The sequence below is a fragment of the Scyliorhinus canicula genome, chromosome 28, assembly GCF_902713615.1.
Source record: "Scyliorhinus canicula chromosome 28, sScyCan1.1, whole genome shotgun sequence".
In the NCBI taxonomy this organism is placed as follows: Eukaryota; Metazoa; Chordata; class Chondrichthyes; order Carcharhiniformes; family Scyliorhinidae; genus Scyliorhinus; species Scyliorhinus canicula.
Genome location: NC_052173.1, coordinates 12523749 through 12538923, shown reverse-complemented (window position 1 = coordinate 12538923; position 15175 = coordinate 12523749). Strand labels below are relative to the sequence as shown.

The 15175-nt window shown below is 47.7% G+C and overlaps 1 protein-coding gene across 2 annotated transcripts in view; it reads left to right on the top strand.

Moving 5' to 3' along the window:
* The first annotated feature begins 1232 nt into the window (after positions 1-1232).
* Positions 1233-15175, top strand: part of LOC119958145 (aquaporin-4) — a 28343-nt gene continuing 14400 nt past the window's right edge. The window contains exon 1 of one of the 2 annotated variants that reach the window (XM_038786450.1): positions 1233-1360. In XM_038786450.1, the coding sequence (XP_038642378.1) occupies positions 1247-1360 (114 nt within the window). In that variant the 5' untranslated portion in view covers positions 1233-1246. Of the gene's footprint in view, positions 1361-13761; positions 13832-15175 lie in introns of those variants that run through there. The other variant, XM_038786451.1, reaches the window with a different exon arrangement.

Here is a 15175-nt window from a genome sequence, read left to right as displayed (position 1 = left end):
AAATTCCACCCGCTGCCATGGTGGGATTTGAACCAATGTTCCCAGAGCAGTAACCTGGACTAGTCCAATGGCATTATCACTACTCCATCATCTTCCCCCCACTTTTGTTTCTGGGAAAATAGTCTTCAAACCCCAATCTTCTCTCTGAAGCTACAAGTGCATATTCCGGAAGGTTACCACACGCAGTGAATAGGCTACCAAAAAAAATCACCTGACATCGAATGTTGGCAAATGATTTAACCATCGCGCTATTACAGCAGAGTCCAATTCTGGATCCAGGACCAAAGGTGGATTTCTCGACAGGGATCAGGGGTGTGAACTCTAGGTGAGAATTACGGGGTGCTGAAGCCACTTGGACACTTTCATTACAAATCAAATGAGATCAGCTATCTCGGCACAGACCAGGGAATGAACACAAGGCTTTCCTGGTCTTTACTGAGGGACTCATTACACAGCTCAGAGGGCTCAGTTCCACGTTAAGCTTGTTTTGGGAATCAAATCAAATGTTGAAGTTGCAGGTAAATTGAGAAATTGGTGGTTGAGTAACCACAGAGCAGCATTGTCAAATGTCTGCAACACATGTTTCTTGTTAATGGTTTCCTGTCCCTGACAAGTGGTTTATGACAGAAACAGCTGTTAATCTGGCAATTAATACATGAAATAAATGTTAAGAAAGTGAGGTCAGATTTCCATAATGTCTCAGGTAAATACTCGTGTCAATGAGTAATTGGAGAATATGCATGATGTTAAAAATGAATGACAATGACTGGAGGATAAAGCAATTTTCCTCTTCTCTCCTATTTCATTACTTACCCTCTGTACTTTTCTATGTTATCTGTTCTATTTTCCTCCCAATGTTCACCCCACTCTTGCTGGATACAGCTCAATAGATATTAGTAGCCCTCTTGTAACCATTCTTTATGTGTAGGACTAGTCTGCAAATTCAACTAGTAAGCTAATCTGATGTTCAAATACCCTTTCCCTATCAATGTTTTTTTATAAATGTTTTTATTGGGTTTTTGAACAAAGTATATTTACCATTATGTACACAAACATACCTAAAAAATAAAAAATAAAATAACTGGCATTATGCACCAGCTCAACAGCAGCAACTCTGTATAATTGGTAATATTATTTTTAATACATAAGTATTTGTGGGGGTGGGGTGGAGACTGGGGAGGTTGTTATACATTTGGGTGCTGGAGAAACAATTACAGAGGGCAATACGCGAATGGGTCTAGTGTTGATGTTGTCACTTGCTTCTCCCGGATGGACTTCGTTGCCGTTGTCGTCTCGCGCTCACTTCTGCTTCAGCCGTTCGTCCAGTCTTTCGCCTGGATTTTCCTTACCCTCTCTTCCTGTAGGTGGCAAGTTTGTTATCGTTTCCCGTGCCCACCTTCCGGCTGTCATTTCCCTGCCCCCCCCCCCCCCCCTGGTTCTCCTCTATTGTTCCCTGTCTCTTCACTCTTCCCCCTCCCCCTCTCCTCTTCTGCCCCCTCCCCTTCTCCTGTGGTGACAAATCAATGTTGATGCAAAGCTGAAATAGCTTTGAATTGATGCAAAATGTGTAAGCCTTTGAAATAGTCCGAGTGTTGAGAGTTTGACTGTTCACATACTGACTGTAACGTTAATTCTGTGCGACCCAAGAGTACTCCAATGACATGGGGTCAGCATACTGGGCAAAATGTTGATTTTAATATGATTTGACAAGCGGCACATGGCACGATTTAGGAAACAGGCTTTCAGAGTCCTTTCTTTTGTTAGAAACTGTTTGAACACGCAGCTTATCAATTGTTTGTTTTTTTACCTCTGAGTCAGCAAGCTTGTTGGGAAAAAAATAAAAATGCATTGGACTTTCAGCAAAGAGAGAGAAAAAAAAAATCATTCCAGAAATCGGAGCTTTCAGAACAATGGAGATGACACACAGGGGTCAGGGCAAAGTGGTGTGCCTGGATTTAGCTGATGTATTTTTGCAAAAACTTTTCTTTGTTATGTTGGCAAAAGGGGGATAAAGACGGAGTTTATCAAGAGGTGGTTAAATACACAGGGATTTTGCTGATCTTGTTCATGCTGATATTCAGTGCTCAGCCAGCACAGCAGATCTGTGAGTGATGGATAGCCATTAATTGTTCACAATGGTGGCATTGCATTTCAGATGCTGATGCTGAGAATCACAGCTCCATGACAACAGTCAGCACATAACACAGCTCTGGAAGCAGCATGGACACCAGTAAAAAGGCAGCTTTAAATTATAAAAATGCATTGGACTTTCAGCAAAGAGAGAGAAAAAAAAATCATTCCAGAAATCGGAGCTTTCAGAACAATGGAGATGACACACAGGGGTCAGGGCAAAGTGGTGTGCCTGGATTTAGCTGATGTATTTTTGCAAAAAACTTTTCTTTGTTATGTTGGCAAAGGGGGGATAAAGACAGAGTTGTCACATTGTCAAGTAAAGCTCCATCTCTCTGTTAAGGTTAACAACTTTTCAAGAGATTTGTCAAAATCAGGCCGTTTGCAGTCCAGCAAAGGAGGAGGCATTGCTGCATCTGGTTCTAGGGAATGAGGTGGATCAAATAGATCAAGTAGGAAAAAAGAACAAAGAAAAGTACAGCACAGGAACAGGCCCTTCGGCCCTCCAAGCCTGTGCCGACGATGCTGCCCATCTAAACTAAAATCTTCTTCACTTCCGGGGTCCGTATCCCTCTATTCCCATCCTATTCATGTATTTGTCAAGATGCCCCTTAAATGTCACTAGCGTCCCTGCTTCCACCACCTGCGGCAGCGAGTTCCAGGCACCCACTGCCCTCTGTGTAAATATTTGAGGGAATTAAAAATTTTTGAAGGGTTTCATGAATGCAGGTTTTTCAGTACCAAATGTCTATAAGTAAGAGATTGTTAGAAGTTTTTCTTTCATCTCCATGTGGCTCTTGAGGTCTGCCCAAGGCGAAATTGAGTAAGTGTCCATTGAAGTGGAATGGAGGGTATGAGGGGTATGGAAATGTCATGGAAGATGTGAAGATTCCTGGATGTAGCACAGGGGTATGGGAAGGCATGGAGGTGGCATGAGTGTATGATAGGTTATGGAGGAGGCACGGGGGTCATGAGAAGGAATGGGGGAAGTGGGTGAGGGCTACACTGCACATCTTTTTGCATTTTGGGGGTGAGAACCACGCAGACACAAGGAGAATGTAGGGAGCTCCACACTGAGCGTTCGTTCTCGTGGTTTCCTTCTTGGCTTTAGAACCACAAAAACAAAAGTAGGATTGAAAGAAGCCACAATCAATGTGTATCCCCGCTTTCCATTCCAAGTTCACTTTTGAAAATCTTTTCTAAAATGTCCCAAATAGGGAGATTGGTCCCATATTATTTGAAAAGATGTATAAATATAGTTGGAAAAAGATCTCAAATATTGCTATCCAAGGCAAACCTAATAGTTTTTTAAATTTAGAGTAGCCAATTATTTTTTTCCAATAAGGGGGCAATTTAGCGTCGCCAATTCACCCGACCTGCACATTTTTGGGTTGTGTAGGTGGAGGCAGCATGGTAGCATAGTGGTTAGCACAGTTGCTTTACAGCTCCAGGGTCCCAGGTTCGATTCCCGGCTTGGGTCACTGTCTGTGCGGAGTCTGCACGTTCTCCCCGTGTCTGCGTGGGTTTCCTCCGGGTGCTCCGGTTTCCTCCCACAGTCCAAAGACGTGCTGGTTAGGTGGATTGTCCCTTAGTGTCTAAAAAAGGTTAGATGGGGTTATTGGGTTAAGGGGATAGGGTGGAAGTGAGGGCTTAAGTGGGTTGGGGCAGACTCGATTTGCCGAATGGCCTCCTTCTGCACTGTATGTTCTATGTTCTATCTTTGGGTTGTGGGGGTGAGACCCACGCAGACAGGAGGAAAATGTGTAAATTCCACACGGACAGTGACCCAGGGCCGAGATCGAACCCGGGTCCTCAGCGCTGTAGGTAGCAATGCTAACCACTGCACCACCGTGCTGCCCGAGGCAAATGCTGAATAGTGGCAGTGGCCATGGAAATTAACGTGCAGTATGTCCTAGACAGACCACCATACAAATCAGCAACAGTAGCCGAGATGTGTAATATACATGAAGTGTCACATATTGAATAATATATTTCTTATGATGTTGTAAGTAAATCATAAGGCATCTTTGGACTGTGGGAGGAAACCGGAGCACCCGGAGGAAACCCACGCAGACACGGGGGAACGTGCAGACTCCGCACAGACAGTCACTCGAGCCAGGATCGAACCCAGGTCCCTGGCGCTGTGAGGCAGCAGTGCTAACCATAGTGCCACTCTGGTAATTCTAGTTAATACCATAAGGCATCAGGGTGCCATCATCTAGTACGGCACTGGACAGTTCAGTTTTTAATCGGCTAACAAGGAATGTAAAATGACCAAAAATCAGATTTTTTAACCACCACGTGAATTTATATGATGGTTATTTTTAAAAATTACATTTCCAAAGCTCTTTAAAATAGAACAACGGTGAAACCGATGAATGCTGGAAACTTGAAATATAAAAAGAAAATGTTGGAAATACTCAACAGGTCGGACAGTGTCTGTGGGTAAAGGAACAGTGTACATTTCAGGTCAATGACCCTTCACTAGACCGCCAATTGGGATCATGGTGCAAGGCAAAAGAGAGTGGGACAAGTAAAGAAACCAAAGATGGCTTTGAAACAAACTCTGTTTCGCTCCACAGATACTGCCTGACCGCGGGCACTTTCTGCATTTTCTGTTTATCCTTTAGTCTACAAACCTTGTGTTTCCACTTACTTTTGTGTGTCATGAGGTGAGCGGAGTGAGTTCTTGTTGATACTGGGAGTGTTTTCAATTACTTTTCCTCAGTACAAAACAATGAAACACCAGCCAGCCTTGCATTGGCCAGGAATCGAATCCGGGCCTACCACGTTGCAGGCAAGAATTCTCCCACTGAACCACCAATGCTACTCCACCTCAGTACAAATCAAACCTCAGACGTTAAGCTAAGATCCCAGTCTGCCCCCTCCCATCCTGCTGTTAGTTCGTTTTTGGACTTGGCAGAAGATGGTATAGAATCCCTCCAGTGCAGATGGAGGCCATTCTGTCCATCGAGTCTGTACCGGCCCCCCGAAAGAGCACCCAATCTAGGCCCACACCCCCGATACCTCACCTAACCTTTTGGACACTAAGGGGTAATGTAGCATAGCCAATCCACCCAACCTGCGTATCTTTGGACTGTGGAGCACCCGGAGGAAACCCACACAGGCACGGGGAGAACGTGCAAACTCCACACAAACAGTCACCCGAGCCGGAATCGAACCCAGGTCCCTGGCGCTGTGAGGCAGCAGTGCTAACCACTGTGCCACCCTGGTAATTCAAGTTAATACCATAAAGAGTTACGTATGTTTATATGTTCAAACTAATGTACCTCAGGTGGATAATTTAATCTAGTAATGAGCTGTGGCTCACCCTTGCTCACCTAATGAGGATTCATGGATTCAATGGCTTTTAGTATAGTGACAATGAGAAACATGAAGGAGCGATGACTGACTTGATTTAGAACAGAATTCTAAAACTGCTCAAAGGTCTTGAATGCAGTGTCCAACTCTCAGACAGTGAAGGACACTAGCTGGCAATGTGCAGTCCCTATCTAATAATCACATCCAAGTAATGGAAGGGCCTTAGTTGGCTGAATATTAAACCTAGGCAAACCTCCTGATACCACGATGCTTCAAGTCTTCATTTGATACTCATGTTTACTAATTTGGGGTTGCTATTCATAAAGCAGTGCTTTCCCGCCCTTGTAAATGAGGTCGATATTTCTCCAAATTTCAGTAACATAAAGGTGGACAACAGTTGCCAGGGCAACTGCAGTCTGTGACTGAAGGCGCATCTCCTGTGCTTTGAAATGAAAATACCATGTTACCATGACGACATGACATTTCAATGGTACTTCAGAAACAAGAGTGAAAACAATTTGTACGGACCTTCAGTTCTTTTAGCTTTGTCGCCAATGTTTTTATCCCTGCCCATTGTGTCCAGCATTTCTCCTCATGGGCAGTGATATCACAAACAAGTTGGATCCCCCTTTGTAATTATCACATGACATGACCAGGTTCGATTCCCCGCTGGGTCACTGTCTGTGCGGAGTCTGCACATCCTCCCCGTGTGTGCGTGGGTTTCCTCCGGGTGCTCCGGTTTCCTCCCACAGTCCAAAGATGTGCAGGTTAGGTGGATTGGCCATGATAAATTGCCCTTAGTGACCAAAAAGGTTAGAACATAGAACAGTACAGCACAGAACAGGCCCTTCGGCCCTCGATGTTGTGCCGAGCAATGATCACCCTACTCAAACCCACGTATCCACCCTATACCCGTAACCCAACAACCCCCCCCTTAACCTTACTTTTTTTTTAGGACACTACGGGCAATTTAGCATGGCCAATCCACCTAACCTGCACATCTTTGGACTGTGGGAGGAAACCGGAGCACCCAGAGGAAACCCACGCACACACGGGGAGGACGTGCAGACTCCGCACAGACAGTGACCCAGCCGGGAATCGAACCTGGGACCCTGGAGCTGTGAAGCATTTATACTAACCACCATGCTACCGTGCTGCCCTAGATTGGGTTGTGGGGGGGGGTGGGGTGGAAGTGAGGGCTTAAGTGGGTCGATGCAGACTCGATGGGCCGAATGGCCTCTTTCGGCACTGTACGTTCTATGTTGGGGTGGGGGACAGGATTGTGTTTAGCTGTGATGCACTACATGATCAAATAGCCTGCTGACCTTGACCGACTCAGCTCACACATGAAGAATATGTGTTTGGGTGACGCTTTGAAGCAGAGCCCAAGACAAGATGGAAGGGCAGATGCAAACTTGGCAACCAAATAATATGAATGCTTTGACAAAGAGTCATTGGACTTGAAATGTTAGCTCGTCTCTCCCTACAGATGCTGCCAGACCTGCTGCGATTTTCCAGCATTTTCTCTTTTGGAATATGAAGATTGTGTTCTCGTCAGGTTGGTGGTTGCACTTAAACTAATATATTCGGAGGTTATTGACATAAACAAATTCATATCATTGTAATTAAAAAGAGCTTCTAAGGCAGTACCTAATCCTTGCAAATGAAGCCTGCATTTGTGAGCTGCGTTAATGGTGCAAGCTTCATTGTATTTCATGAGAACCATGTGATTCAGTGAGGGGCAGATCAAACACTGATCATGTATTTGTGTACTTCAAAGGAGGCGATGGCTGCTTGTGCTTGCTTTTGGTTGAGGAAAACAGTGCATCCATTCAATGTTTAGCTTGAAATCTACATTTTAACATAATTTTCCTCGTTCAAGAGTTCCCGTCTGCATGATGACTCACTCAGCTTGGGAAACGAGCGATCGGCTTTGCTTTAAATTCCATTTGACAGTATTGCCGATAGCGTGAATATTAACCCTCATTTTGCAATCACGGTAAAATTGAGACTGAACACTTACGTATGAGTCTTGGGGACGTTGCAGGCAGTTCACACGGAACTTTGCAATCTGAGCCCCAACCATTTAGTGCCACGTTTGGCTGGGGAACTCAGAATGTTGTAGGGTAGTTTGCAACCTTGGTGTCACCTTTGATCCTGGCCTCACATGTCCTTCATCTCTAAGATCGCCTCCGTAACATCACTCGACTTCACCCCGTCTCAGCTAATCTGCTGCTGAAACCCTCACCCATCCCTTTGTTACCTTTAGACTCAGCGATTCCAACACACTTCTGACTGGTCACCCACATTCTACCCTCCATAAACATGAGGTCATCCAAAACGCTACTGCCCGTGTCTTACTCACACCGAGTCCCATTCCATAATCACCCCCTGTGCTCGCTGACATTGGCTCCCAGCCGAGCAATGACTTGATTTTAAAATTCTCATCTTTTTTTTTCCTTAATGGCATTGCCCCCTCCCTATCTCGAATCTCCTCCAGCCTCACAACCTTACTGGTATCATTAGCCAGGTTCTCAATGGCTACCCCTCATCCCCCAAGAGCCAGACGGCCATGCTGGGTTGCTCCTCAAAGAGGCCGGGGATGTCTGACTGCCCCAGGATGTAGCTGTCGTGCACACTTCCCGGGAAGTATGCACACATGTGCGTGATCTTCATGTGGTCACACACGACCTGGAAGTTCAGGGAGTGGAACCGCTTCCTGTTAACGTCGGGCACTCCCAAATGGCCCAGTGAGCGCAAGGTGACATGCGCTGCCATCTATTATCCCCTGGGCCTGGGGCAACCCGTCGATGGCAGATAATCTTGTTGAGCCTGACCCATGGCAAAGTTTATATCGTTTGCTGCCTGGGCAAACAGGGCATTGGTTACTTCACAGGTGCACCTGTGGGCTGTGGTGTGTGAGATGCCACACAAGTCCCGGCTTGAGCCTTGGAATGATCCTGAGGTTTAGAGGTTTAGGGCTGCAATGACTTTTTTTTTTAAAGTATTTTTATTAAGGTTTTGCAGAATTCTTCATAATAAAACAGTATGTGATGAACGGTATTAATAACTGCCGTAAACGGTACCTGACCTTTAATACCTTGCCCCTTTAAGAGGCTTGGAACCCTGGGGGACTCCGCCTCTGGCTACGCCCCCAGGAAACGGTATATAGGATAAGGCTCCATGTGGCGAGCACACTTCTCTCGAATGCTGTCCTGTTCTCTGTAGATTAAAGCCTGTTGATTACCGACCTTGCTTTCGCGTCGTAATTGAGGGTGCCTCACAGTAGTAACAATAATAACAAAACAAACTAGAGTGAACATTAACATAGTGCAAAAAGAGAATATACAATAACAATTAAATAGACATTACCCCACGCGACCCAGTCTTCCCACACCATCCCAATGACGCACTCACCACCCCCCCCCCCTCCCCCCACCCCCACCCCCCTGCCCCCACGGATTGCTGCTGCTGCTGACATTTTAATTTTCCCCGAGAAAGTCGACGAACGGCTGCCACCTCCGAGAGAGCCCTAGCATAGACCCTCTTAAGGCAAACCTTATTTTCTCGAGGCTGGGAAACCCAGCCTTGTCGGTAACTCGGGGGCTTCGAGTCCCTCCACATTAATAAAATCCGTCTCCGGGCTACGAGGGAGGCAAAGGCCAAGACATCGGCCACTTTCGACCCCTGAACTCCCGGCTCTTCTGACACTCCAAAGATCGCTATCTCTGGACTTGGCACCACCCATGTGTTACGCACCTTGGGCATTGCCCTCGCGAACCCTTGCCAGAACTCTCCAAGCTCCGGGCATGCCCAAAACATGTGGACATGGTTTGCAGGGCTGCCCATGCACCTCATACAACTGTCTTCTACCCCAAAAGCCTTGCTCATTCTCGCTGCCGTCATGTGTGCCAGGCGGACCAACTTAAATTGAATTAGACTGAGCCTGGCACATGCTGAGGAGGAATTAACCCTGCCCAGGACCTCTGCCCACAGACCCGCTTCCAACTCCTCACCTAGCTCCTCCTCCCACTTGCCCTTGAGCTCCTCCAACGGGGTTTCTTCCGCCTCCTGTAGTTCCTGGTAGATATCCGACACCCTCCCCCACCCAGGTGCCGGAGACCACCCTGTCCTGTATCCTCAGTGGCAGCAGCGTCGGAAAGGCCACTACCTGTTTTTTCAGGAAGGCTCGTACTTGCAGATATTTAAAGGCGTTTCCTGGCGGCAGATTAAATCCTCTAGCGCCTTCAAACTGGGAAAGCTTCCGTCTATGAACAGATCTCCCATCCTTCTGATGCCCTCTGCCAGCTCTGGAACCCACCATCCATCCTACCCGGGACAAACCCATGGTTGTTGCATATCGGGGTCCAGACCGACGCTCCCTCCACCTTCTTGTTCCTCCTCCACTGAGCCCAGATCCGCAGTGTCGCCACCACCACCGGACCTGTGGAGTAACGGGTCGGCGAGAACGGCAAAGGAGCCGTTATCAAAGCTCCCAGACTAGTACCTTTACATGGCGCCGCCTCCAGCTGCTCCCACGCCGCTCCCTTCCTAATCATAGCTATATTGGCTGCCCAGTAGTAGTTGCGAAAGTTCGGCAGCACCAACCCACCCCCCCACCGACTGCGCTCCAACAGCGATCTCCTTACTCCCGTGGTCTCATTTGCCCACACAAAGCCCGTAATGATCCTACTCACCCGCTTAAAAAAGGCCTCCGGGATGAAGATGGGGAGGCACTGAAAGACAAACAAAAATCTGGGGAGGACAGTCATTTTCACGGTCTGCACCCTCCCTGCCAGTGACAGCGGGAGCATGTCCCACCTTTTAAAGTCCCCTTCCATTTGCTCCACCAACCGGGTCAGGTTGAGCCTGTGCAGGGCATCGCATTTCCTGGCCGCCTGTATACCCAGGTAACGAAAACTTTTCTCTACCATCCTGAGCGGCTGCTCTTTCAGTCTCTCCTCCTGTCCATTGGCCCAGGGCTGTGATGACTTGATGGTCACCGGGAGCGGGTGTCTGCCTGCTCCATGTGGTGCCAAGTCCACAAGGAAATGGCACAGGTGCCGCACCGTCCCCTTGTTGAGATGGAGCCTCCTGCGGCACACGCTGTACTTCATCTGTTCAAATGACCAGCGACACCTGTACATCCTGGGCCATTGGGGGCCTCCCCCTCTGGGTCTCACTCAGGCCTGATGGACGGCCAGGGCCTCAGGATGTGGGGCGGGGAGCTGCACATGGGCTGCTGCCTCGAGCCTCTGTCAATGCTGCTTTCCCGCTTCCTCCAGCATCTGGCCGCCTGGTCTGCCAGCAGCACCAATAGGGCCAGTTCCGCGGGGTCCAAGTAATATCTGTCATGAATTGGAAGGGGCGAGAGACTAACAACCAGCGGCGTCTTCCACCCTGCGACCCTCCATTTCCCCATTACACCCACCCCCACATCCCCTGCCATCCAACATGCTCTGCCCACACAACCCCGGCCGCAGCGGGGTCCCTTGGTCACCTGACCCCAGACCCTGTACCCCAGACACCTGCTCATAACGTTACCTGGGCCGAGCGCTAGTCTCCTCGCCAGTGTACACACCCACCCTCTGGTCACGGAAGTGTCCCTGGTCCCAGGCATCATGGTCTGATTGGGATTCCTGGAAATAACTCCCACATGCCACATGGCCCGCCTACCCACGGGAATCCACTTGGGAAATGTGAGGTGCTCACTTAACCATGATTGCCAATTCCCTATTCGCAATAACCGTCATCTGCACGGCCAGAGGCCTCCGCGGTCAGTGGGAGTTGTGGGTTGGGTTGGTGGGGCAGGCAGGCAGGGGCTGCCCCCCGTAACGGGTACACATGATCCACAGGGTGGCATGGCGGACCCATGGGCACTGAGACCCCCCCCCCACCCACCAACTGAGGCTGCCCCCCCCCCCCCCCCCCACACCCCCCGAGCACCGGGGCTGCGACCCAAGTGCCCCCAGGCTCTTTGCCAATGAGCGAAGATGGCTACTCACCTCCTCACCCCACAGCAACTATTCGGCCAGCTTCACATTTTAAAGTGTAGTACTAATCGGTGCCAGCGTGACCACTTGCTGGGGTGGCGGTTAGATCACGAGAGGCCGTTAGATAGGGAGTCGTTCCTGTTAATTTTATGGAGATTGGTCTTAAGTAGTGATTATTGGTTTCAAGCCACACCACTGCGGGATCCTGATTCTGCCAATGGGAACGGGCCGGTTAAATCAGAAACCAATCGGTTCCTGGCGCGGTACTCGATTTTGACCTCTCCCGCAATCTAACGGCCGCGTCTCACTCTCGCTCAACCTCGACCTGGCTGTAAAATTGCACCCGATGTGTCTATGTTCAGATATTATCTGAAAATTATGCAAACCCTTTTTTGTCATGAATGCTATGGGTTTGGCATGAACAGCCATGATGCCCATTTGAATACCTATGGTGACTTTTTGCACTCAACGAAACCTGACCATTCTGCTCAGCTGATCACTTCCTTACACAGGAAAACTATGACATCCAATGTACTGGCATAAAAGCAAGTTCTTTTTTTAAGCCTCTGCCCTGGTTCTAGACCTCTGCTTGGCCTGTGCAGAACCAGGATCCAGTACTAATGGCACAGCAGAAATCTACTCACATGATTCTGTAAGGATAGCAACACATCTGACTTCCTCCCAACCTCCTCGGAGGACCAGGATGTCTGTGAAATGGGACTACGATCAGGGCCACCCAAGAGACGCATGTTGGAAAGCAGGAGCCAGCTACCTCATGAACTCAGGGGACTTGGGTAACATCTAGGAGGGGCTCTACGTTAGTTCAAACAGAACTGACAGAAAGATGTTCAGCCTTTCTCACCGGAGATTCAAGACAGAGGTGCACCAAGTCCTCATCAGAGAGTTGTTCTACGCTGATGATGCTGCACGAACATTCCACATTGAGGAACACCTTCAGTGACAAATGGACAGATTCTCATGGCAGTAAAAGTGTTTGGTTTGATCATCAGCATCAGGAAAGGCAATGCCCTGGTCAAGGATGTTGCTTTACCATCATCTATCAGCATTGATAATGTGATACTCGAGTTGAAATGAAATGAAAATCGCTCATTGTCACAAGTAGGCTTCAAATGAAGTTACTGTGAAAAGCCCCTAGTCGCCACATTCCAGCGCCTGTTCGGGGAGGCTGGTACGGGAATTGAACCGTGCTGCTGGCCTGCCTTGGTCTGCTTTAAAAGCCAGCGATTTAGCCCAGTGTGCTAAACCAGCCCCTAGTTGTTGATAGTTTCACATATTTAGGCTTCACAATCACCAGCAATCTGTCACTTGACGCTGGAGTCAACACAAACATTGCAAAAACTGCAGCTGTTAAATCCAAGCTGAGTGAGATTATGAAACAACCTGACTGTGTGTCTACCAAGCCTCTGTCCTCAGTGAATCCCGTTACGATAGTGGGTCCTGGATAACATATGCTCCTCCTCCAGGGATCATGCCGGTAAAAGGGCATTGCCAACCATGAACTTCCATCTATTGGATTGGTCCATGCTTGGCAAAGTACTGCAGTGTCCTTCTGCAGTATGGCTGACCAGGACATTTTCCTGGTCGGGTGTATTGGAAGGATTTACAGGCTGATAATCAACCTGTTTGGTCACATTATGAACAAACCTTCCATGGCCATCAAGTCCTGGAGTGGGACTTGAACCCAGAGGTTCTGGCTCAGAGGCAGGGATGCTACCCACTGCGCCCTCAGCCATATTCATTGGATGGATGATAGCCAGACACGCTTTCTGTACGATGAACTGCCCTCTGGATTAGGACCTCCTGGATGTCCAAACCTCCACTACAAGGACACCTTCAAGCAAGATATGAAGATGGCAGATTTGGACACTGACACTGTGAGACAGCCGCTGACAGCTGTGACCGCTGTTAGGCTGACTCTTTGGAAGGACATTGGAAACGGTGAACAGCAACAGAAAGCTCAGCTGGCCGAGAAAAGGGCCCAGAGAAAATAGGGGCCAGTGAATCGTGCACCTTCTCACATCACTCCCTCTGCAGCACGTGTGGCAGAGACTGTGCCATGTCAGAGTGGGGCTCCCGTGTCACACCAGGTGAGAGGCTTAACAGAATTGATCAGCCTGGCACAAACGATCAGCTTACGACATGGAAGGCTGCCACGGGACAAATGAGGAGGAAGTTGGTTGGGAAATTAAATGGATTAATTTGTTTCATTGAGAGCGATAGGTCTGCCAGTTTGTCTCTCTTACTCTTGAGCTCTTTGAGGATCCCTTGTGGCTTTGTGCAAAGACACAGCCCAGAAAAAATATTCTGGAGCGAGATCTGTCACCAGAAGCATCTCTCCGTGGCTCTCAAGCATGTCCTTCCGAGAGGTAAGGAAAGGGGTTTAATTCCCCCCCACCAAACAAGGGAATACTAACATCTTGATGACAATTAGTGTTTGCTTATCGTTCGTTCAACATAGGATACTAAATGATCTTGTTTAAGCTTACTTTAACAAGTGGTTTCAAGTGCTCACTGTTTTCTGCAGAGTACGGCTTTTAAGCGTGCATTTTTGAACTAACCAGGGATTTGTCTTCGTGTGGTAGAGTTTAAAAAGGGGGAAAAAATAGATCGACAGACAATCGTGGACAGGCATGAATAGGGGAACCAAAAGGCAAGTAAAATTAGATACTAAAAGCTAAAATGATGAATAAACACAGACAGATGGGTACGTAGGAGCAGAATATGTAGCATTGTGAGAGGGCATTGATAAACAAAGAGACAATGGATGGACGTTGAAACTTACATTAAATCTGACAATAAATTGGGCAGCACGGTGACGCAGTGGTTAGCACTGCTGCTTATGGCGCTGAGGACCCAGGTTCGATCCTGGCCCTGGGTCATTGTCCGTGTGTGGAGTTTGCACATTCTCTTTTTTTTTAATTATAAATTTAGAGTACCCAATAATTTTTTCCAATTAAGGGGCAATTTAGTGTGGCAAATTCACCTACCCTGCACATCTTTTTGGGTTGTGGGGGCGAAACCCACGCAAACACGGGGAGAATGTGCAAACTCCACACGGACACTGACCCGGGGCCGGGATTCGAACCCGGGTCCTCAGCGCCGTAGGCAGCAATGCTAACCACTGTGCCACCGTGTTGCCCCAGTTTGCACATTCTCCCCGTGTTTGTGTGGGTCTCATCCCCACAACCGAAAGATGTGCAGGGTAGGTGGATTGGCCACACTAAATTGCCCCTTAATTGGAAATAAATAATTGGGTACTCTAATTTTTTTTTAAATCTGACAATAAATAAAGAGGATAAGTGCCAGGGTAGTAAATAAATGGATGTAAGGAAGCAACTCAGAGGCAGAAAAAAAACACAAAAGGATTAACATAAGTGACAGAAATGTAAATGAGTGCAATGTACATAAATGTAATGGTTAACAATTCATACATCTGTGAGTTTAAATTAGTCTTTTTACAAGGTTAATATAAGGTATACCTCGTACCGTGTACAGTACCAATTGAGTAAGACAAATGCATTTTCTTTGTATATTCAATGTTTTCTCCTGTAAATAGATCAATCGACATGTCTAGCATAGCAGAGCTGATCATTAATTGCTACATTAGATCATTTCATGTTGGAGCGGCTGGTATTCATCTTTAAAGTTCTCAGGTTGATGCAGAAGTGACATAAATGGTGCACATCTCCTGTAAAAACTCTGTAATCGGA